At 46.8% G+C, this 25,276-nt stretch overlaps 1 protein-coding gene across 1 annotated transcript in view; it reads right to left on the bottom strand.

Moving 5' to 3' along the window:
* Positions 1-3,547: 3,547 nt before the first annotated feature.
* The window catches only part of FBH1 (F-box DNA helicase 1), a 45,110-nt gene continuing 23,381 nt past the window's right edge, over positions 3,548-25,276 (bottom strand). Inside the window, exons 11-21 of the mRNA XM_067700511.1 lie at positions 24,907-24,994; positions 24,742-24,828; positions 23,920-24,056; positions 19,969-20,068; positions 19,758-19,879; positions 17,969-18,044; positions 17,185-17,382; positions 16,528-16,653; positions 14,890-14,996; positions 4,522-4,653; positions 3,548-4,038 (exon numbers count right to left, since the gene is read on the bottom strand). Of these exons, the coding sequence (XP_067556612.1) occupies positions 3,868-4,038; positions 4,522-4,653; positions 14,890-14,996; positions 16,528-16,653; positions 17,185-17,382; positions 17,969-18,044; positions 19,758-19,879; positions 19,969-20,068; positions 23,920-24,056; positions 24,742-24,828; positions 24,907-24,994 (1,344 nt within the window). The 3' untranslated portion in view covers positions 3,548-3,867. The remainder of the gene's footprint in view (positions 4,039-4,521; positions 4,654-14,889; positions 14,997-16,527; positions 16,654-17,184; positions 17,383-17,968; positions 18,045-19,757; positions 19,880-19,968; positions 20,069-23,919; positions 24,057-24,741; positions 24,829-24,906; positions 24,995-25,276) is intronic.

Below are 25,276 nucleotides of genomic sequence, written 5' to 3'. Positions count from 1 at the left end.
TCTTCCTTTTTCCTCCCAAGCCTCGTCGTCCTCTGCTTTTCTCTCTGGACCCTATGCTGGGGTGAGCTCGGAGACCCCTACACTGATCTACCTCACCCACCACTTACACATGACAGCTCTAAACCCTCTGCTCCCAGCCCAAACAGGTCTGCTGATGTACACACCTGTTTTCCCAATAGCCTCCAGGACAAGTCTACCTGGGTTTCTCATAAGCACCCAAACTCAACATGTCAAAACCAAACCCATCACTGTTTTTATACAAACCTACCACATCCTGTGTTTTCTGTCCCAATGATGGGTACCCTCACCCATCCTGAAAACAAGCCAGAAGACCAGGGGTCCCATCGGGATTCCTATCACCGACTCGCCACTCCCACTGAAGCACTAAGTCCTACTGATTCTACCTTTTAATCCTGAGAGCAGAAGTTCTCAGAATTCAGAGTGTATCAGAATCACTGTAGGGCTGGTTAAATGCCAGCTGCTGGGCTGTCTCATGGGTTCTGATCCAGTAGATGTGGGTGAAGAACAGAATGTGCAGTTCTATCAAGTTCCCAAGGGATGCTGACGCTGCTCATCTGGGGCCACACTCTGAGGACCACTCACCTAGGTCCATCCCTTCCTCACCAGACCCATTTTGCCTGTCTTGGTCCAGCCCAGTGGTTGTCATTTCTTGCAGAGATCACAACTCTGAGCCTCTTAATTGATCTGACCTTCTTAAAACATCCTCCAATCTACAACTGGAATGTTCTTCCTGAAAACAAAATCTGATGTCTTAAAATCTCACATTGACTCATAATCTTTGAGGATACCACCCAAACTCCTTCGTGTCCCGGGCCCTTTGTTACCTGGCCCTTGCTAGCCGGCTCCTACTATTTACATTCTCCAGCCACACACATCTCATTTCCCCAAGCCTTTCCTACAGTGGCATACCTTTAGTGAATGCAATTTCAGGTGCTGATGTTCTGTGACATTTTAAAATTTCTCTATGCCAATATTTCAGGTTGGTCAACTACTATCACCTAGTTTTTTAAAAATCTAAAATCTGAAATATGTTTTGAGAATAATTATGTGAAAGGAAAAACTAATGCATAGTCTACAATGCACTATGATATTTTAACACTTCTATTCCAAGAATAACTTTTATTTTATTTCAAATACCTTCTAAACAAATGGATTATGACATAACATAATTTGTTTTTATATGAGTAACTCTGCATCAGAACTTCTATATACATGATAAAGTCAAAGACAGAGACAAATCAGAAATCCTAACTTTGAAACAAAAAAACTAGAACTTGCTATCAGTAGACTGCACATTCTTAAACAACTGAAAAAAGAACTCCTCTAAGTTATCAAATAAGAGGGATTATTTAAAAATTAATGAACCAAAGAAAAATATTTGGAACTAGCTTATAATTATTTTTTCTCCCAATTTACATGGTGTAAAAACAAAACAAACTTCTACAGAAAATTGTGCACAAAAATACATCAACAACTAAATGAAATCATGGAAGCCCCATATTTTAAAGACTATACCTTATAAAAGATCTAAAAGATTTTCATTTTCATGTAGTATTTAGTTTACATTTTTGAATAATGCTTTTACTCTTTCCATCTAATCACTTTTATTCAAGTGATAATGGGTATTTAACACTTATAGATAAGGGTATGGGATTAAGAGATGCAAACTACTATGTATAAAATAGATAAGCAACAAAGATATATTGTACAGCACAGGGAAATATAACCATTTTTAAAAACTTTAAATGGAGTATATCTATAAAAATATTAAATCACTATGTTGTACACCTGAAACTAATATAATATTGTAAATCAACTACACTTCAATAAAAAATTTTTAATAAAAATAAATAGAATATAATTAACTTTATAAGTATATTTAACAAAATCGTAAGTTTTATATAGGAATTTCTATCTTAAACTGATTACTGATAAGAAACTAAAATAAATAACATTTCTATTTTTACTGTGTATTTAAAAATTGTTTTTCTATTTGAAACACACCAACCATTTGATTTTACTGATTTTTTAGAAATTCTTAACACTTAAAAAATAAAGTACCAGCATCAATTCCTAGATCCTATTATTTTTTAAATAAGTACCAAAATACTAGTGCTGACATTTTGCCCTGGTAGTGCCGTGACCACCAACACCTTCATGTTTTTCCTTCTTTCTAGAATATTCTTTTCTTCTTTAATAGCTAACGACTCACCCCGTTATTAAAAACAGCTCCAGCACCACCCGCTTTGGTGGTCCTCCGACCTCACCTCTGAGAGAGACACCCCTCCCGCCCCAGAGCAGCAGTGCGGCCCCCTCTCCGGACGCCCTCTGCCCCACACCCGAGCGGCCCGCCTCCAAACACCCCACACGCATCACACCTCTTACTGTCACCTCTCCGAGTCAGGACCACGGCTGACTGCAGACGCCCGCGACCAGGGCCCTGCCCCACATCAGGTGCTCTGAGAAGGTCTAGAGAATTCATGACTTCTCCCCAATAAATAAGTTGCTTCCTCTCTGGTTGGTAAAAGCAGATTTCCAGAAAACGTGTTCATGGCCCCTCTTGCCACCCACCCCCACAAACCCCTCTTCTGAACGACTCTGAGCACTGTGACCTCCAAATCCAAACCATTTCCTTTCATGTGCTGTTTTGCTCTGAGTTAACCAAAAGCACCAAATGAGGCGATGCGAGGCCAGGCATGCCGGCGGAGCAGATGAAAGCACCCCGTCCCACCTCTGTCTTCAGGGCCCATTCTGTGAATTCTCTGCTATATGCAGACGTGTCCCTCACCCTTTCCAAGCACCCCAGCCCGATCCAACAGCACCCTTGCTTTACTCACCGGCCTGCTCGCTAAACTCCACTAGAGGCCTGACGTGGGAGAGGTTAGGGGCGGCCGCAACAATGAGGCTAGGAGTCTGCTCTCCACTCCGCTGACTGGGCTCAGACACTAGCTGGTGAACTCTCTGGGCAATGCCCTCACCTGCCATCTGCATCCCTGAAGTGCTGCATGGCAAAAATGTAAAAAACCAGATCCATGTACGGCTAAGCAACGTGGGTTTTCCCACTGGTCTCTATAAAGAACAGCTTTATTACACATCCACCCAGCATCCCCAGGCAGTGAACTAGGTACCAGCTGCCCATCTCCACCTGCTCCTGTCTCCCCCACAACGTGGCTGGCCTACTCCGCCTCCCTCTCAGGTATTTCTGGTCTTCCGTTCTACCTGTGGGAACACAAGGTGTCTAGCTAGTGTCACTTTCTACTTGTCTTGTTATATGTCACGCTGCCTCCCTGTTCAGGCTGTGAGCCCCGTGATGACAAAGGCGCACCCTGTGTCTTATACATGTGTGATTCCCCACAGCATGAAAAATCTCATTTTTGATGCATTAGTTGTCACCCTGGACAATAAGCCTCCTACTCTGCTTGGTGTGCACTGTGAACAGTTACAGAGTTTTGAAAAGAGTAAGAGGAGAAAAGGAGAAAGTCCAGAAACAACAGGGCTGAAGGCAGGGGCCGTCACACAGTGGAACGCCAGTGCTACAATGCCTGTTTAATCGAAACCTTGTAATAAAAGTTTAAATACATAATTTTTCTGTTTTTTTTCTTTTTTTTTTTTTTTTATCAAAAGACCATCCCCTGCATCCCCGGCCTGCTGGGGTGGAGGAGGGGCAGTGGGGTCTGGCTACCTCCAGGGGTGGAGACACGGCAAGTCCAGCTCCAGTCGGCTTCATCTTCCTCAGAAGATGCTCTGTGAGTGAGTCCGGTCTCGGGGAGGGAGCCCCCCATGCCGCCGTCCACGGAGGCAGGAGTCTGCCCAGCATCCCGGCCGGAGGAGAGAGCTCCCTGCACCTCAGAAGACAAGGAAGAGCAGGGCCTCATGCCGGGGAAGCACGATGTTCTCCACGGTGCGGTCCATGGCGCGCACCTGCTCGGGGGAGGCAGTCAGGAAGGCCAGCGGCCCAATGCGCTGCTCTGCACATGAGTGGCACAGGTACCCACCCTTGTTTTCCTTCCTGTTGCTCTGCAGGGCGGGATGAGAAAAAGGGAGCAGGGGGAACAATTGAAGGGCAAGCGTTTCCCACCAAGAAGCGTGAACCAACCACCACCAGCACTGCCATCATGACTGATGCTTTCAGACCCGCCTGTGTGGCCCTGAGGCCGTACCTCCCCCAGCACAAGTGCCCAGGGTGGACTCTGCTCTATCAAATCCCCCAGAACGTATCAAGGCAAGGGATGAAGAGCCAAGAAAAACCTAACTGGGCCCCCAGGTAAATTGTCCTCACCTGAGTGTCCACACAAGCCCACCTCCCAGACTGTGGTCACCCAGCCTGGCCCCACTGGGTCCAGCGTCTGTGACACTGAGGCCCACCAGACACCTCTGGGCCTTCCTCATGGAAGGATTGGACGAGCTTCCCCTTCACCTCCCTCACCCACAACCCAGATGGGCACAAAGACGACTGAACTAAATCCTACGGAAAGCAGAGGTCGTGGCCGAGACACGTACATAGGTGATGGGCAGCTTCCGCATGGTGAGCACGGTGTCCACGGGGATGGCGTTGCTGCACTGCCCCACGCAGCAGCGGACCACGCCTGTCTTCAAAACATTACTTGTCAGCTCTGCTTGCAAGAAATACTCCTGGGAAGGAAAGAGTGAGGACAAGAGTCACAGCAATGCCTCTGCCACTTCCTACTTGGACACCCCAACAGCTGAGGGCTGTCAACACTCTGTAGACCTTGCACAAGTCCCGGAATGAGAAGAGCACTGACCCCTGCATCTTCCCTCCGTTTCTCTACCTTCCTCCTGCCTGTAACACCGTCTCCAAGAGAACACTCACAGCTGGACCCAGTCTAGCTGGATTCTTGCTAAAATGGTCAGTTTAAAAAGGAAAGGTTTAATGGACAAATGTGAAACTGTTGGCTATAATGATATTTCAGGACTATTTCTGGATTTTATCTTAGGCTGACCTGTGCCTGAATCATTAAGGATGACTTGTATATTCTCTTTACAGCCCAGATGAGCTTAAAAGACCTGCCCACATCAGTCCTGCCCACTACCATCTTGCAAGTCTTTGGCTGTCCTAGGGGGCAAACACTCAACCTCTCTAAACCCCAGTTTCTCCATCTGTAAAATGCACAGAAGCCAGCACCCACTTCACCCGGCTGTTGTGAGGAAGACACACAACACCGAGAGCTAAGTGCTCAGCGACTGCACACAATGGGCACCCAGATCAAATGCCAGACGGGAAATGCCATGAGAACAGGGACCAGGGTCTGGTCTGCTGCTGCCCCACAGGAGGCTAACAAGGTTCTGGCACACCAGTAAGACTGCAAATACTTGCTGACAAAATAATTATGATTTCATGTTTTTTTGGATTACAACTGGCTATTTATCCAATTTTTGCAAAATCCGTGTCCAAAGTTCTGATTTATATGGTTTTTCTCTCTTTCAGGATCTGGCTACCTGCTTTAGGAAAGAACAGAAAATAAATAAACACTAGTATTCCCAATCTAACGCTGGGAAATCCTTTCTAAAATAAAATTAGAGATTTTCTTGGAGTCCCCTTTGCCCATCTGTCATCACAGTCCCTCCCTAGGGGAAAGCAGCATCATGAATCTGGCATGAATCCTTTCCAATCCATTCTAAACTGGCTTTACACTTAACATATATTTCTAAGAACATAAGGTGTCATCTTATAGGTATTTATTTACGTAAGTGTTATACTATTAGTTTGCTTCTCATCTAGTACATTTCTTTTTGTTTTTTTTGGTTTGTTTTTGTTTTTGCGGTATGTGGGCCTCTCACTGTTGTGGCCTCTCCCGTTGCGGAGCACAGGCTCTGGACGCGCAGGCTCAGCGGCCATGGCTCACAGGCCCAGCCGCTCCGCGGCATGTGGGATCTTCCCGGACCGGGGCACGAACCCGTGTCCCCTGCATCGGCAGGCGGACTCTCAACCACTGCACCACCAGGGAAGCCCTAGTACATTTCTTTTAAGTGCTGTACAGGATTCAATCATCTCACTCTCCCACATTTTATTAAGACAGTCCCTTTGTGTGGAGACTGATGTTACCAAATTATTTCCAATAACGCAGCAATGAACATCCTTGTACATGATTTCCCACCCACACATGCATGAGGTCCTCCAGGGCTTTCTACCTTTTCTGACCCCGATCCACACCAAGAAATCCACTCAGCACTACAATTCTACATACACACACATGAATGTATGAAAGACTGAAATCAGTTTCACAAAATAGTATGTAACCTCACATGCTGTGGACTGATTCCTCCTTTAGACTTTACTCCACTTCCCTTTTTTTTTTTTAAAGATCATCATAACCCACTAACTAGGTTCCTAAGTCGTTAATAAATTGCAATCTACAGTTGGAAAAACACTGCTGCAAAGCAGTGGTTTTCAAACATTTTGGTCTCGGGACTCCTTTACACTAATAAACATTAAAGGCTCCAAAGAGGTATTGCTTCCATGAGTTAGAGCTACTAATGTTTACCTGATTAGAAATTTAAACTTTTGTTTTTTGGTTGTGCCGGGTCTTAGTTGCAGCTCATGGGCTCCTTAGTTGATGCATGCGAACTCTTAGTTGCGGCATGCATGTAGGATCTAGCTCCCTGACCAGGGATCGAACCCAGGCCCCCTGTATTGGGAGCCTGGAGTCTTAACCACTGCACCACCAGGGAAGTCCCAAACGTTTTAAAATGTTTATTAATTCATTTAAAACATAACATAATAAACCTATCATATGTTAACCTGTATATTTTTATGAAAAACAACTGTATTAAAAAAAACCTTAACAAGGGACTTCCCCAGCAGTCCAGTGGTTAACACTCTGCCTTTCAATGCAGGGGGCGCGGGTTCAATCCCTGGTTGGGGAACTAAGATCCCACACGCCGTGCAGTGTGGCCAAAAAAGAAAAAAAACAAAGGGTACCATGAAAACAAACCAGCTCAATAAAAGTAAATAAACAGACTGGACAGCTAATATGTCAATTAGGCGTTGTGTTCTACTGCCTGTAACACTTAAATAATGGCTCAAATAATTGCAGGGTTTTTATTTAAAAAAAAAAAACAACTTTAACGAGAAGAAGAGTAGCATTGCTATACATTTTTGCAAATCTCTTTCATGTCCGGCTTAAAAGGCGGCAACTGGGCTCCCATCTCTGCCTCTGGGTTCAATCTGTGGTGACGACATGCCATGTGGCCTCTGGAAAACTCCACTGTACACTTGTGAGAGCACTGAGGGAAAAGGGCAAGTAACTACCCAGTATTATGAGAAGAGCACGGAGTACACGTACAGTGTGTATTGTGAAAGGTTCCCAGAAGGTTCCTCTGACCACACTTTGAGAACCAGTGCCCACCCCCGACCATCCTGGCCAGAATCTGAAAGGACAGACTTCTTCATTCTCACCCATCAGACAATTTTAGGTTGCATTTCCCTGACCATCAAGGAGGCTGCATAAATATAAATTTTTTAACAGATTCCCTGGCCCCTGGGGCTTCCTTTGCCCATTTACCCACTAGGTTGCCTGTGTCTCAGGAATGTGCAGTTCTTTATGACTGTGTGGGTCCTCTTCCACAATCACATAAGCTCAAGGAGGGCAGAGTTATGCTTGGCTCATGCCCACGACCTCAGCACTGTGCCCAGTACAGTGCTGAGTACAGCTGCGCTTAGTAAGCACATGCAGGACGGATGGGGGAAGTGTCCCCTCCACTCCGTGACGGGCCTTTTAACTTCATGCAAAGCAGCGGCCGGCACGGTGAAGGGCAGAGGCCCTGCAGACTCACCTCAGTTCACAGCCCAGTCTACCCACTTTGGGGTAGTGCACCTTTGGGCAGGTGATTCTACTCGGTGCCTCAGTTTTCTTATCAGTAAAACTGGCAAAACGACAACTGCATCACGAAAGATGGTTTTTTTTAAGGGTTAACTATATGTTAGCTGTTACTTTATCACACTGAAGCTTTACATCTCGATGCAATCAGATTTACCTGTTTTATGATTTACTATTATATGTCCTGCTTATTATTAATCTCCTCCTAAATGCCAGGCCTCCCTCGGCCCCTGCCCCTGGAGGTCAACGTCTCAAAGACAAGTAGCCATCTCTGAGGACCCTGACGCTTCTCCCAATCGACTGTAATGCAGTTATCTCATCAGCTCATCATAACCCTTCTCTAACCGTCTCCTCTGAGGTGCGGTGATCGCCGTTTTGCCAGTATTACAGACTAGGAAACAGAGGTACAGAGCAATGAGTAACTTGCCAAGGTCTCAGAGCGCCCACGTGGAGGACCCAGTCTGACCCGGATCTGTAGAATTGGCCCCGCAAAGCCTCTCAACAGGAGGGGATGCTGCTGTCCCTCATCCCACAAATGCGCACTGAGTGCTGACTCTGTGCAGGCCCTGTTCTAAGGAGAGACCCGTGAGGGCTGGGTTCAGAATCCAAGATGCTGAGGCTGAGAAGCGTCTTTGAGCAACCAGCATAACTCCACGTCATTTAATAATTCAATAATGTAATGATCCCCTCGCTTCCTCAAAACTTAAAGAAACAAAAGGTGTTTACCTAGATTTTCTAAGGGAGTCAGAGAAAAAGGAGTCTGCCTGCCCTACTTTTGGTTACAGGGGAGACCAGGATGGCTCATCACCTTACAGGTGATAAGGTAGCAGGAAACAAGGGCTCCCTTTTGTTCTAAATCCTCACCAGGCACGACTTGCTTTCACCTTCTCCAGTGACTACCCTCCTCTCCCCCTCCAGAACCTCCAAGATCCCCCATGAGTTGAGGGTAGACTTAGCCACTTCTGAAACAGGATGCCCCCAAATTGGTTCATATTGCAGCTGCGATAAAGAAAAAGCAGAAGTCCTCACGCAAGGTCCTTCAGACTTAGAAACATCTAGTCACGCAAATGGGCAATATTTCCGGGGCTTCCTCAGAGCCCCCCACCCTGTGGGCCAAGAGATGTTTCCCAGCCCAGCCTCAGTAAGGGGGAAGTATTTTTCTAGAGTCTGTGTTCTTTTTTCCATGGAGAAAATTCATTTTCCCCATAAAATATATGCAGTGACCAACTGATAAGCTTCCAGTTAGTTTTAAAAAGCCTATTAGACTCTAATACATAACTTGTGGGACTCTAAGGTATAAAATCCATGTGATGAATTTAGCAATACCTAGAAAAATGACATATCCATTTACCCTTGACCCAGAAATTTAGATTATAGAAATGTATCCCCAAGAAGCACTGGCAAAAACAGAACATGACTTGTGCATAAGATTATGCATTGTGGCATTAGTTTTAAAACCAAAAGATTGGAAAGAACCCAATACCCATCAGTGAGGAGCTACATAAATCATGATAAATGGACACAGTGAATACTACTCAGCTGTAAAAAGGAGAAAGAGCTTTAGAAACTGATAAACAGCCAGCATCAAAAAATCTAGAAACAATAAATGCTGGAGAGGGTGTGGAGAAAAGGGAACCCTCCTGAACTGTTGGTGGGAATGTAAATTGATACAGCCACTATGGAGAACAGTATGCAGCTCCTTTAAAAAACTAAAAACAGGGCTTCCCTGGTGGCACAGTGGTTGAGAGTCCGCCTGCTGATGCAGGGGACACAGGTTCATGCCCCGGTCTGGGAGGGTCCCACATGCCGCGGAGCGGCTGGGCCCATGGGCCATTGCCGCTGAGCCTGCGCGTCCGGAGCCTGTGCTCCGCAACGGGAGAGGCCACAGCAGTGAGAGGCCCGCGTAGCGCAAAAAAAAAAAAAAAAAAAAAAACTAAAAACAGAACTACCATATGACCCAGCAATCCTAGTACTGGGTATATAGCCCTGAGAAAACCATAATTCAAAAAGATAACATGTACCACAATGTTCATTGCAGCACTATTTACAAGAGCCAGGACATGGAAACAACCTAAATGTCCATCGACAGACGAATGGATAAAGAAGATGTGGCATGTATATACAATGGAATATTACTCAGCCGTAAAAAGGAACGAAAATGGGTTATTTGTAGTGAGGTGGATGGACCAAGAGTCTGTCATACAGAGTGAAGTAAGTCAGAAAGAGAAAAACAAATACCGTATTCTAACACATATATATGGAATCTAGAAAAATGGTACTGATTAACCTAGTGGTAGGGCAGGAATAAAGATGCAGACGTTGAGAACAGATTGAGGACCCAGGGGGGGAAGGGGAAGCTGGGATGCAGTCAGCAAGTAGCACTGACATACATACACTACCAAATGTAAAATGGCTGGCTGGTGCGAAGCTGCTGCACAGCTCATGGAGATCAGCTCGGTGCTTTGTGATGACCTAGAGGGGCGGGATAAGGAGGGTGGGAGGGAGACGCAAGAGGGAGGGGATATGGGGATATGTGTGTGCATATAGCTGATTCACTTTGTTATACAGCAGAAACTAACACAACATTGTGAAGCAATTATACCCCAGTAAAGATTTATTAAAAAATGTATTAAAAAAAAGGAACTGATAAAGAGTGATTTCCATGTCTATTTCTCGGTGACAAAGTGAGGTACAGAATATTACAGAATGCTACTTTCTGTGAAAAAGGAGAACAGAAGAATATATATACACATATCTGCCAATATTTGCAAAAAGAAATACTGAAGGATAAATCAAAAACTAATTTTTAAAAACTAGCTATCGGGACTTCCCTGGTTGGCACAGTGGTTAAGAATCCACCTGCCAATGCAGGGGACACGGCTTCAATCCCTGGTCTGGGAAGATCCCACATGCCACAGGGCAACTAAGCCCGTGTGCCACAACTACTGAGCCTGTGCCCTAGGGCCCGCATGCCGCAACTACTGAAGCCCACGTGCTCTAGGGCCCACATGCCACAACTACTGAGTCCGCGTGCTGCAACCACTGAAGCCTGCGCGCCTAGAGCCCTTGCTCCACAACAAGAGAAGCCACTGCGATGAGAAGCCTGCGCACCACAATGAATAGCAGCCCCCGCTCGCCGCAACTAGAGAAAGCCCGTGCACAGCAACGAAGACCCAACGCAGCCAAAAATTTAAAAATAAATAAAAACTAGCTATCAACAATGGAGGGAGAGAAAGTCTGCAGGAGACAGGGAGGGAATGAGACTTCTCGGGGATACATGTGTTACAAAGTTTTCACTTTGAAAACGTAAATTTTATACATTCAAAAAAGATAATCAAACAGGAAAGCAATTCTTTCAGGAAGTGTAGACAAAGAAACATATCTGCCTACAATTAAACTGGTGATCATACCACACAAAGAGAGACTCATCTCAGGCACCTTCAGAACATGCTCTTCTGACTGCACATCCTCAGTGGAATGTGGGGAAACAGAGCTGGTAGGAAATCTTAAATTCCATACAGTATTCTGCCAACAGTAATACTGGTATTACATTAAAACTTTTATACACAGAATAGCGTAAATAAGTAAGTAATAAATACTGTTCGGAACCAAGATTTTCAGTGTAAGAGAAAATATTCAAGCATTTAAAAGAAGTAAAAATCCTTAAAGGTTAAATCTGATTGGGCTGGAAAACCACAAGTGATGAGGTTTATAAACGTAATTGGCCACCGGCTCCAACAGTGCGGACACAGAGCAGCCTCACGAAAGGGGAGCAGAAGGACAGCAGGTGAAGAAAAGGTTTTCACTGTCTGTGGTGCACACTCGGCAAAAAACTCTGAGGAAAAGTGAGAAAGTGCTTGTGGTCACAGCTGGGGCGGTGGCTACTCCCGGGGGTGGGGGTGGGGTGGGGGTGCTGGCTGTGAGGCCACCAGGAAGGCAGTGGGGACAGCTGGCAGACCCACTCTCCTGACCTGGGTGGACGCCCACCTCACCCCTAGTTGCACCCGCCCGTGTGTTTTATACATTTGTGTCACGTTTAACAACAAGAAGTTTAAATTAAAAATTGCGATTGGAATTATCAGTATGATAATAATCAGAACTGTTGATTTTTCTTTTCAAAAATACGGATTTCCTAGCCCTGTCTACTAAAAAGGTAAACAGTCTGAGCATCACTAAGAGGGAGAGAATCTGAAATCACTGCCTCCTGATGGGATGCAACACAAAGCAAAGCCCCCTGCCCACCCCACCCCCCATGGAGGATTCTGGCCAGAACAGTTAGACCCAAATCCAGTCATGCCCCTGCAGTGACTTCCAGTGATGGGGAGCCCAGGGCGGGGGACAGCAGAACAAACCCAGAACGGGAGACGTTCTGGGGGACAACCAACTCGGTTTCCACAAAAAGACAGGAGCATCAGAAAGGACGCAGGGGGTCCTGGGCTGCTCTAAATTAAGAAGCTTAAAAGACCTTATAACCAAACATGCGTTTGGGTCCTAATTTGAACAAATCAACTGTAAAAGACATTTCTGAGATAATCATAAAAGTATGAGTGCAGAATGGGTAGTAGAGCCCATAAGGAATCACCATAAATTTTATAAGATATAAAATGGGACCGTGGTTACGAGAGAAAGGTCCAGGGCGTTTTAGAGATGTGGACTCCAAATATACACATGGGTGATTTGTACACGGAAATTCGATATACCATTTTCTCAACTTTAAAACGTCTCAAAATTTTCCTTATGTAGCCCATGTTGTGAAGTATCACTGCTCTACAAGACCTCCATTAAAAGTCACAGATGAGGGCTTCCCTGGTGGCACAGTGGTTGAGAGTCCGCCTGCCGATGCAAGGGACACGGCTTCGTGGCCCGGTCCGGGAAGATCCCACATGCCGCGGAGCAGCTGGGCCTGTGAGGCATGGCCGCTGAGCCTGTGCGTCCAGAGCCTGTGCTCCACAGTGGGAGGGGCCGCGACAGTGGAAGGCCCACATACCGCAAAAAAACCCCAAAAAGTCACGGATGTGACAATCTGCTTTTGTTACAGATCTAACCACTACCATAACACAGGTTCTACAAGAAAACCATACTACAGGTTCTAATAAAAATTACTTATGATCAAAGTTTATGCAAAAACTCACACAGTAGGTACAGATCATTTGTACATAAAAATTACTCTCCTACTTCACTCCCTAGGGTACTGGTTTTAGAGGTTAAAAAAAGCCATGCTTATCTCTACACTAGGAGTCAGCAAACTGCAACCAGGGGCCAAATCCAGACCAGCATCTGCTGCTGTCAATAAAGTTTTATTGGGACGTGGCCCACCGTTTGTTAACAGATGGCCCACAGCTCTCTTTGCTGTGGTGGCAGAGTTGAGAAGACGCAGCAGAAACTGCAGGCCTGCAAAGCCTCAGATATTTACCGTCTGGCCCTTGACAGAAAGAGATGGCAGCACTCTGCTCTAAGTCATCTCTGGAAACCCCACTGGGTGACCCAGGTGCCACCAAGGGTGCAGCCAAAGAAAAAGGCTTACAGTTCTAAGCGCTGACACATTAGCTGTTACACACAGCGAGGCCCAGGCGAAGCAAAGCTGCTGGGGAAGCATGCAGCTGACTTCAAATTCCAGAAACATTCTTATGGCCAAACAGGCCTGTCTTAGAGAGGCATGGAAGACAAGTGCCAGAGAGGGTTCAGAGAAAAGTGCAATAAAAATGCAAGGTCATCAGTCTCACACAGGAAGCTTTTGCTGCCACGACAGGTCATACAGCATATTCATCTGCAATTTCTCCCTTTTAAGCGCTGACACACTCCTCCTCAAGAATGTGAAGAGAAATGCTATTTGCTAACTTGTTCACCATCTATCTCTTGTCCTAGAACTCAGGCTCTGTGAGGGGAGGAATTTCTCCAGCCCACTATCACACCCCAGGGCCTAGACACGCACTTGGAACACATCAGACACTCAACAGATATTCGATTATGAGCATCAGGGTTCTGTGTTACCACCACTTACCAACTCTGAGACTGTGGACACCACTTACTAGAAAGGACCACTGCCCCCCATCTCCCCCAGCCCAGGCCCCAAGCCGTGAGCAGCAAAGCTGAGATTCCGCGGCTCCCAGTGTTCTCACCTCTGAGAGAACACGCACTACAGCACTTGGACTAAATCCTCCTACTGTACAAAACCTCACACGTTTGGGAGACGGCTAAGGAAAAAAGAGTATTTATAGGGACTTCCCTGGCGATCTGGTGGTTAAGACTTCCAATGCAGGGTTCAATCCCTCGTGAGGGAACTAAGATCCTGCAAGCCATGCAGCACAGCCAAAAGGAAAAAAAAAAAAAAGAATATTTACAGTCTCTTTTACATGTAAGTTTTATGTTTCAGGCTTAAGAATCTTTGCTTCAGGGAAAGACAGACGAAGTAGTAACCATTAGCTCAAATTTCTGTTCTAGTTTCAACCCAACAGCGTTGAAAAAACTGAACAGCTTATCCTCTAGACCCTGAAAGGCAGAAAAGACATGGAAATGAGGGGGTGGGGGAGGGGGCTGGTCTGTGAGGGGTAAAGAGGGAGGGCTGACACTTTCCTGCTTCTCACCAGTGACAAGGACAGGTGCCTGAACACGCGCTCTCCCTGGCAGGACACATTCTGTCCAAGTCTGGAGTCCACCAGTCCAAAAGGGACCAGGGAGCAGAAGGAGGGTGTGCAGACCCAGAGGACATTCCTGCTGTTCTTCCCGAAGAGTGCTGAGCGCTAACCGAGCAGGGAGAACTCACCAAAGACGTGAGCGCAGTTAGTGTTTTAAAAAGAACTTTTAAAACTGACTCAGGAAAGAACGTAGAAAAGAACCCAGGTTTTTGTTTCTGTGGTTAGGAAGGACCCTCCCCCACTGGCAATCGGCCTCCAAGCACCCAAGAAAGAGAAGCCCCTCTCTTCTGATGCAGACCCCCAACCAAAAGCCTCGAAGGCCCCAGGATGGCTGATCCCTTATTCAATCCGGTAAAATCCGGACGTTGTTAAATTAACTCGTGCTGTCCTCTTACCCCAGCCAAAGTCAAGATGTTCTCCAGTGACCTGGTCATGATGAGACGCTTCCTGGCGCGAGTTACTGCTACATACAGTAAATTCCACTCGTCCTCAGAAAACGACTCTGAAGAAAGCAAAGGGGAAAAAAATATCAACACAGAAGCCTGCTTACAGAAATTTATATTCTTATCTAAACGTTTACTATTCGGGTCTTCCCTGGTGGCGCAGTGGTTAAGAATCTGCCTGCCAATGCAGGGGACACGGGTTTGATCCCTGGTCCGGAAAGATCCCACATGCCGTGGAGCAACTAGGCCCATGCGCCACACCTACTGAACCTGAGCTCAAGAGCCTGAAAGCCATAACTACTGAAGCCCATGCACCACAACTACTGAGCCTGTGCTCGAGAGCCCACAAGCCACAATTACTGAACCCATGCACAACTACTGAAGTCCATGCATCCTAGAGCCCGCGCCACAACTACTGAGCCCACATGCCTCAACTACTGAAGCCCACGTGCTCTAGGACTCACATGCCGCAACTACTGAGCCCACGTGCTGCAACTACTGAAGCCCACACGCCCTAGAGCCTGTGCCGCAATTACTGAGCCCACGTGCTGCAACTACTGAAGCCTGTGCGCCTAGAGCCCGTGCTCCGCAACAAGAGAAGCCACTGCAATGAGAAGCCCATGCACCACAACAAAGAGCAGCCCCTGCTCACCGCAACTAGAGAAAGCCCATGTGCAAAGCGCGCGTGCAGCAACGAAGACCCAACACAGCCAAAAAAAAAAGTTTACTACTCCCCATCGCCCCAAAAAACCCTCAGGATTTGCTGGCTTTATAAGCAAAATTTTCCTACAAACACCAACTCCGAAAAGAAACAAAACTCTAACAGACTAGGGGCACAGAACACCCACATTTTGACTCCATGACTAACAGAGAGCTTTTGTTTGTCTGTTTGTGGGAAAACTTCAAATGGTTTTATTATAAGACTTAAAACCAAAACAACAACACTGGGCTTCCCTGGTGGCGCAAGTGGTTGAGAGTCCGCCTGCCAATGCAGGGGACACGGGTTCACGCCCTGGTCTGGGAAGATCGCACATGCTGCGGAGCGGCTGGGCCCGTGAGCCATGGCCGCTGAGCCTGTGCGTCCGGAGCCTGTGCTCCGCAACGGGAGAGGCCACAACAGTGAGAGGCCCACGTACCACAAAAAAAAAAAAAAAAAAAAAGCACTGATGCTTAGATGCTTAGAGTTTAACAGGTAGCCTTGAGTATAAACTGATACAAAAGCAGACAAATGATAGAGTGCTTACACTAATCCCTTGTATGATTTTCGGGCCTCTTTAATAAAAAGGAGAATTAATTAAAGAAAAACACCTTGGCGAGCAGGTAAACTGTTTTAAAGCTTCTGTCTGATGGGGAAAAACCCACAGCTGAAGAGCCGGTGCAGGTTAAACAGGATGCAATAAACACAGCTGCCCTCCGAGCAGCCCTGAGGGAGGTGGACCCTGGAGGCTCAGTTTTTCTAAACACACAGTCTAAAAACAACAAATTTAGGAGCAGGAGGATTTTCTTGTTCTAGAAGGATCCTTCCAAGGAGCCACACCGTGCAAGAAAAAGCAAGGCAGCCCTGCAGTGAGGCGTCAGCGGTCTCCTTACCGACTCTGAAGTGGGGCAGCTGAGCGAGGTTGTGCCTAGCACAAGGCACTTTCACGAAATCATCTAGGACATGCACAGTGTCAAACTCCAGGCCTTTGGCCTTGTGCACAGTGCCCAAGATGTACTCTGGAACAGAAACACAGCGGACGGGCAGATGAGGGGGTGACTGGGAAAGAAAGGAAAGAGGTGAAAAGCTTACACTTTCCACCACTCTCAAAATGCTAATTACGTTTTCTTGCCTGGGTGCGGCTCTGCAGAAAAAGGGGGAAAGAGGAAACCTCAGTCAGAATAAAAAAGGGAGAGACAAAAAAAAAGACGAGGGGAAAGTAGAAATTCGTTGCAGGTGTTGCGAACACGGCCGAGTTCCAGTCCAGAGCTCATGGCGGCTGCCCACCGCCTGCTTCCTACGCACGAGGGGACAGAGGCCCAGAAGAGGCTGGGGGTTTGCCAAGGGTCAGCCGGTAGCAGAGATGGGACTCGGGAGCCCCTTCTACGGGCTGGAAGTAGAACAGAAATAAAGGGGCCACAGGAGAACAGCAGCCTTGTTCCACTGACACAGCCGCCCCTAGTCACCCATGATGTCCACGCTGGCAAGAGGCACCGGAAGCGGGCTGCCCCCGCCCCCAGGGGGAAGTGAAGAGCCCCCGTGTCCCTCACCTGCAAAGTCCAAGTCCTCTATGTGGCATCTCTCTATCCTTTCCACCAGCTCTGGAATCCGGATGTTGTACTTCTCCACGACCGCAATCTTGGCTTCCAGCTCCTTGTCCTCGGCCGCAGTCACATACCGCTTGAAGCCACTGAAGCCCTCTCTGTGCACCCACCTTCTGATGAACCTGTCTTTAATGACGAGGTTTCCTAGAGGGAACAGGCGTAGGGGTCAAGGTGACACAGGCTGCACCGACGTGCACTCCTCACTGACCACATGATAAACGAATGGTCTCAGAGCTGGAGACCCAGGTCCAGGCTCGACGGCATCACTAGCCTGCCGTGGGTGCCTGGGCAAGTCAGCGCAGTGACCTGTGCCATAGCCCCTCCAGCTCCAAACTTAGGGTCAAGAGCCCTGCTGACATCCTTGTCTGCTTCTCAGGGATTCGAAATTGTGCAGTAATGAAAAAACGAAAGCGCTACAGAAAATTAGAAAGGATCACATGGGGCCCATGCAGAAGTCTCAGTGTGTGAGGTCACCCGGGCAGACAGAAAGATGGTGGGGAAGACGGCCTAGGGGCCAGCGTGACAGAGAAACTTAGACTCCTGAGAAAAGGGTCTGGAAAGAGCCATCGGTGCCTCTGAAAACAGGAGGTCTCTGGCATCCCACCGCTGATGAGAAGAAGCCACACTGGCTCCTCCAGAGCAAACGGGAACTGACTCAGAACCTGCCCGCCCTCCTCTACCCCGCCACTGTGTGCCTGCGTCCACCCCACGCAGCAAGGAGGACACTCACGTCTCTTCCGTTCTTCCTCCGGCTGAAGAAGCGTCCAAATATCAATGATTCTGTCCAATCCAAATGATTTAATCCCCTGAAAAAGTTTTTCGGTGGGAATTTTTTGGTGTTTTGTTGTTTTTAATTTTGTTTTATTTTTGTTACTGTTGTTAACAGGACAAAGTAAAGCAAATGTAGAGGTGGGATTTTGAAATGAGACGGTTTTTTTGGAAACAGATCTCAAATTGCACCCAAAGCATAAAGACATCGAGTGGGAACCTTCATTACGCACAAAAGCAGAGGTTACAATGCAGCCTGCAAACTCGGGATGACCCAGTGCTAAGCTCTGGCTGCTCCCTCAGACTTCTCCTACGTTTAAAAAAAAGGCAAGAACTAGCTGCATGTTGCTTTCATGTCAAAGAAGGCAATTTAAATCATCTACCTTCCACGAATATAAAACAGCTGCAGCAAAGAAGACAGATGAGACCTGAATACTGAGTGTGGAGCACAAACACTCGCCGCTGTTCCTTCTGAGGAAAGAACTAGACTGTCTACAGGTATTGGATCTGTTAAAAGGTCAGCTCCTGGAGGAGAGGGCCTGACCCTCCCAGTTCAGCCCACCTCTACTGGGAAGCGTGTACTGAGCGCTGACTGGGGCCCAGGACAAAGGCTCCACACTCCAAGGGTTTAGATCATTTGGGGAAGGGACACATAAAACATTAACATCAAACTGAGACCAAAATAAGACAGTACAGATTATAACGTAACCAGAAGTGATCAAGCGGGATGACACATGTGGGACTGAGACAGGGGAGAGGACAAGCTCACATCCTGCCTGGCGTGGAAGATGCTCCAACAGTACCATTTCCTTACAATAACAAAGATGGCTAAACTATGCTACATCCACTGAGAAAGTATTGTAAAGTCACTCAAATAGCAACATGGGAGAAAATATGCTCGTGGGTGGAGTAAAAAACACATACTCTTTTTTGTACACTCTAAATGCAATTGTGTAAAAATACACAACTATAAGGCCAAAGACATAAATAATTAGCGAAAATGAGAATTTTTACATAAAACACTGAGATTAAGGGTGATTTTTTTCCTTTTAATTTCCAAAACTTCTGTAACTTGGTTACATAATCTTTATAAATTAAAAAAAGGAGCATCAGAAATTTTTTATTTTGATTCACTTACTGTATGTACTGAGGGTCTACACATAGTAGGCCCTAGAAAATATTTTTTTCATACATGAACGGGTGAATGTCTCTTAGACATAAAACTCTTGCTTCCAAGAGTTAAAAACGCCGTACACATGTCACTCAACCCTCCTAGCTTCCCTGTGAAACAGGCAGTGTCGCTGTCCCAGAGACAGAGGGGCTGAGTCGCCTGCCACAAGCCACACACAGTTAGTGAAGAAGCAGAGCTAGAACCAGTGTCCACTCTGCATCTGGAGCCCCGGGCACCTCCCAGCTGTGCCCTCACCTCGCTTGTCTTACACGACTGATCATCACACCTCAGGACACTCACAGGCAGCTGGCAGCCCCGCATGCACACAGGTTAGAAGGGCATTCTTTTTTTTTTTTTTTAATATCAGAGGAAAAGGTCCACAGTCCTTGCTGGGCCAGACTTTACAGGACTCGCTGGACCAGAATGGCCAGGGGGAAGGACTTCACAGCGCAGGCTCGGGAACAGTCACAAACCCAAATGCCTGTGTGCAGAGTAAGCCTGGACATGTGGGCCGTTTTCAATGGCTCTGTGTGTCGGCAATGTTTCCGGGCGAGAGCAGAGAACAGAAACGCACTCCTACCCCTATCAGGTGGATCCGGGCAGGCACTTCTCCTTCCGTCACCCGGACGGCCTCATCAAACACGTTGGCGTTGGTCCGGGACAGCAGGGCCACCTGCCCCTTCGTGTCACCTCGAATGCCACCTTTTGGGAGAGAGCACAAACTCTAGGGCAAATCCAGATAAAGAGGGAAGCTAATCTGTGTAACAAATACGTGTAACTGAAAGCCTTACTCTGATGGTTGCCTCCAACCAAAGTCTTTTTTCTTACTCGTTTGCAGACATCCAAGATTGTAGCTCCCACATAGGCAATTTCCACACCAAACCTAAAACTCTGTGGGAGAACAACACAATGAAAGGAGTTAACACCCCCTGAAGAACGTGAGCGCATTGCTACCACCGCCAAGGCCTGGCCTCGCCAAACCCCACTGAGCATCTCTGACTTGCCCGACCTGGAATGGGTACTTGGAAATTCCCTACTGTAAACTGACTTACACAGAACAGGAGCTTGGCAAGCAAAGAATCACCATTCTAAGTTTTCAGAATAGCATTTTCTATCTTGAAACCTGAGAGTTACCTGCTTTTCTTTATCTCTTGCCCCCAAATCCAAACCTTGACAATCTTCCACCATGTTTTCTACAGTCGTTTTCTTACCACTGCTCCCAGCGCAGCTCAGAGACCCCTACCTCATGCCTCCCCAACTTGGCCTCTTTCCCTCTGCCACTTGAATCTTTCCCTCATGTGTTCATCAAGCCCCGTGCCTCGCCACAAAAAGGACGAGCACTCTACGAAGAAAAGGTGACGTGTGGACTTTCAGGACTCCTGCAGCCTGGACAGCCTTAAGCCCCTTCGTTCCCCGAGACCAGCAGCAAACTTTTCTTTTAAGCAAATCTACCATTCTTTCCAAACTGCCTCTAACAAAGAAGCGTATATTATACAGAAAATTAAGGGAGGAAGGGGGTCTCTCCCTGCCCCCTGAGGCTCCCTCAACATCGATTCAAACCCTACATAACCGGCCACGGGACTAATCACCATTTCCTGAGCGTTTCCTGCCCTCCCCCTGCCGTGCTGCATGGCAGTAACTTCAAAACGCAGCCCAACACACTAATCCCTTGACCACTGTAGCTGGAAAGACACCATTCTTGCCCAAACTCGTGGTATTTATTGCCTTTTTCCATTCACTTATAACTTAAGGTAATGAAGTATTATGTACTTTGGTGAATATCAATAACACAGCCTAAGGAAAGCAAGACTTTCAACAAACAGTACTTTGTTGCTATAGAACTATTCTAAGTGAGCCATAACTCAAATTATAAAGATCCACGAGTCCATGCTGACACAAATAAATAAACGAATAAATAAATGGAAGAGAAGACACAAAATCTCCTTTGCAGAAGAATTCCGAATAATCTATGTAGACACTCCAACTCTTGTTCCCGAGTGAGCACTGAGGGCAATGACTTCCTTCCAAGGCACACAGTGTGGAGGGGTGGCGGGGGGAGTCACTTCACGGTGAAGGGAACTGCCAAGCACCACTTCAGCCAGGGGACCAAGACAACATCATCAGTTATAAATCATGTTGATGGGGGACTTCCCTGGTGGCGCAGTGGGTAAGACTACACACTCCCAAGGCAGGGGGCCCAGGTTCGATCCCTGGTTGGGGAACTAGATCCCATATGCATGCCCCAACTGAGAGTTCACATGCCACAACTAAGGAGCCCGCCTGCCGTAACTAAGACCCAGTGCAACCAAATAAATAAATATTTTTCAAATAAATAAATAAATAAATAAACCATGTTGACAGTACGGGCCCCCAATACCTTGTAATGAAAATGGCAATTTTTCTTCCAAGGCCTTCCTCCCAAAACATCAGTGCAACCACCAGACAAACACCAACAGAGGGGTATCCGACAGAACACCTAACCAGTCCTCTTCAAGGTCCAAAAAAAAGACAAGCGTGAGAAACCACAGAGCACAGCCAATAGGAGCCTAAGAAGACTTGACAACTGAATGCAGATAGGGTCACCTGAATAAGATCCTGGAATAGAAAAAGGACATTTGGTAAAAAACCAAGGAAATCTGAATAAACGATGGACTTTAGTTTATAATAATGTATCCACGGTAGTTCATTAACTGTAGCAAATGTACCACACGAATATAAGACGTGAATAATAAAGGAAACTGAATGTAGGATGTGTAAGAACTTTCCATACTATCTTCTCAACTCTTCTATATATCTGAAACTAAAAAACGTCTATTAAAAAAAATTCCTCTGGGTTGACGCCACCCTAAGTCACTACAGCAAACAAGGGAAACTCCAGGAAATAAGGTCACTGAGTGGGCTACAGGGCCTCCTAGAAAAGAACAGAACACAGTTCAGATGACGCTGGCACTTTCGCTGGCAGTCTCACATCCTCTTACTAGAAGTGAGGTTCTTAAAAGCAGTGGTTTTCACACCTTTTAGTCTCAGGACTCCTCATACTTTAAAAAATTAGTGAGCACCCAAAGATGCTTATCATTTACGTGAGTTGTACCTACCTACAATTACCACATTAGCAACTTTAGTGCATTTCAATATAACAATAACCCCATTACATGATAACATACAGAACATATTTTTAAAACGGTATTTTTCAGGACTTCCCTGGTGGCACAGTGGTTAAGAATCCACCCGTTAATGCAGGGGACACGGGTTCGAGCCCTGGTCCGGGAAGATCCACATGCCATGGAGCAACTAAGCCCATGCGCCACAACTACTGAGCCTGCACTCTAGAGCCTGAGAGCCACAACTACTGAGCCCACGGCGGTGCCCTAGAGCCCACACGCCACAACTACTGAGCCCTCATGCTGCAACTACTGAAGCCCGCATGCCTAGAGCCCGTGCTCCACAACAAGAGAAGCCACCGCAATGAGAAGCCTGCACACCGCAACAAAGAGTAGCCCCCACTCACCGCAACCAGAGAAAGCCCACGCGCAGCAACAAGACCCGACGCAGCCAAAAAATAAAAAAAAAAATTTTTAAATGGTATTTTCCAAAACATAAGTTAGAGAGAAGAGTGGCACTGTTTTTACATTTTTGCAAATGTTTTTAGTGCCCAGCTTAAGACAGCCGAATCTCAGAGCTCTGTCTGCATCCAGCCTGGTGTGACAGCCTCACAAAGATGAGTGCTGAAAAGGGGAGGAACATGTAACAGCTTTTCCAGATAATCAAGGCCCCAGGAGTTGCCATGCTCATGCTGGAAACAAGGTTTCCAAAATCTGGATTTCACTTGAAAGCAAGTTTATCTTCGGCAATACACATGTCAGCTGTTTTCCTTGAAGTCACAGCTCATAGCATGCGTTTTTGAGAAAATGCCAAATCCCCAAGTCTGAATAACCAGAATTGGTCTGTCAGCTGCTCGTTCAAGCACAAACGAAAGAAGCAGCGGTGGAGCTCACAACACAATCACAAAAGTGCTCCTGGTCAGACAGCAGCACACTGCAGGGGCAGAAGGACTTCATCCTACTTCCCATTTCATCACACAGACTTGTGAGAGAGACGGACTCAAGGGTCTACAGTAATGAAATTAATCATTTTTCCTGTGCCATCAAGGATGTTCTTAGTAGGGACTTCCCTGGTGGTCCAGTGGGTAAGACTCTGCGCCCCCAATGCAGGGGGCCCAGGTTCGATCCCTGGTCAGGGAACTAGATCCCATATGCATGCCACAACTAAGAGTTTGCATGCTGCAACCAGAAGATCCTGTGTGCTACAATGAAGATAATAAATAAATATAAATATTAAAAAAAATAGTACTCTTAAAAACGAAATATGTTCTTAGTGAACTGCCTACTTTCTTTTTTGACTCAGTGCCTTGCAGTGAAGAATAAGGCAACTGCTAGGACCGGCTGGTGCCAAAGCCGAGATTCTCAGCCACAGTCTCACCACTGACTTTGCATCATCAGTGCAAATGTCAACATAGTGCAAGAGGCAGATAACTATTATGAAAACAGTTTTGACTTTGCAGACCCCCTGAGAACCACGGAGAGCCACTGCTTAGAGGCACGGATTTGCTACACACAGTGAGCCTCATGAAAAGCCTTACACGGGGCCTGGCACGTAGTCAACACCGGAGAACCAGGGTGGGGAGCCACAAGGCTTGCATGTATATACGCGTCTGGGGACTGGGAAGAAAAGACAGCGCTTACCTGTGTGAGATAGAAGACGTGCGTGTGAGGGACTGTGAACAGAGCGTTGACTGCACCTCGGAAGGTATAGATCTGCTGGTGTGGGTCCCCCACGAAGATTTTCCCACATGGCTGAGACAGAACTATGTTCATGATCGCTGCGACCAAGAAGATGGAAAGTAAGGGCTCTGAAGCGACACCAACCCACGGAGCAAAAAGAAACCAAACTTAAGACAGAAAAGGATGAAAACGCTTGCACACTGGACAACAGTTATCTTTCCCTCCAGCATAGGTACACTCAGTCCAAAGAAATGATTTTATAACAAACAAAAGAAACAGCTTCTAACCCTACGAATGCAGATTATTTTTACTCCTGAACAAATTATTGAGTATAAGAAACCACATAGGCAAATATAAAATGAGGCAAGTTATCTTCTCTGATATTATAATTTAAGGCCCCAAAATGACCAAGTCACACTATTTTCTATCAGCCACTGGAAAAATACACAACACAAATTGTTCACTCTAAATTGACTACCTTTTCCCCCTCCACATGAGTCTCAACCCAATCATGTGGTGACCTAGGCTCAGCCAATATTTTAAGAATAACGCAAGCAAAACATTTAGAGAAAATTAAGTCTCCTTTGGGTGAGGGGTGGGGGTGGAGAGACAAGTGCTGAAATCCACAGTCAGACAGCAAAGGGTTTCTGAATGACTAAGCGTCACGCGCTCCTCCTCATGACAGACAAGAATCATCGACTTATGCACACACGTGTCCTCTTACACATTCACAACACTGTTGCTATGTGTTTGGGACTACTGGTGTCCTGAATGGTTTATCACCTGGGGTACAGTCCTGGGCCTCGTCCACAAAGATGGCGTCAAAAGAGGCCAGCAGAGGCTTGCTGAGCTGCCAGAGTTTCAAGTAGCCTACAAGAAGGGGCAGAAGAGTCAGAAATCGGAATGAGGCGGGTCCACGGCGGGGCTCAGGACTGGGCGCGTGCGTACCGTCGTGCGTCATATGGTAAGCCTCCTCCTTGCACTCGCCCAGCTTCCGCATGTTGTCCCAAAGTCGGCTCGCTTCGAGGACACCGTTCTAGAAAGCAAGTGACACGGTGATGTGAAGGTCATGACCCTGAAATCAGGAGTTCATGTCCATGTGCAGGGGTCAAAGCAAAGGCCCCAGCTCACGGTGAACGGCAGCCACCCCCTGGCCTCCCCCGGCTCCACGAGGGCCTCATGTCAACGTCAGGCGCCCAGATGGGGAAAAGCCAGGGGCTGGACCACACCCAGAGGTAGAGCATCGCTCAGGGAGCACAGCATCTGATGAACCAAGAAAGGCTGGATGATTCCTCTAGATTTATGACCGACAGTTAAT

This window comes from Pseudorca crassidens, chromosome 1 (assembly GCF_039906515.1).
Source record: "Pseudorca crassidens isolate mPseCra1 chromosome 1, mPseCra1.hap1, whole genome shotgun sequence".
NCBI classification, from domain to species: Eukaryota; Metazoa; Chordata; class Mammalia; order Artiodactyla; family Delphinidae; genus Pseudorca; species Pseudorca crassidens.
Note: the sequence above shows the minus strand (reverse complement) of the source record. Positions and strands in the feature narration are given on the sequence as shown.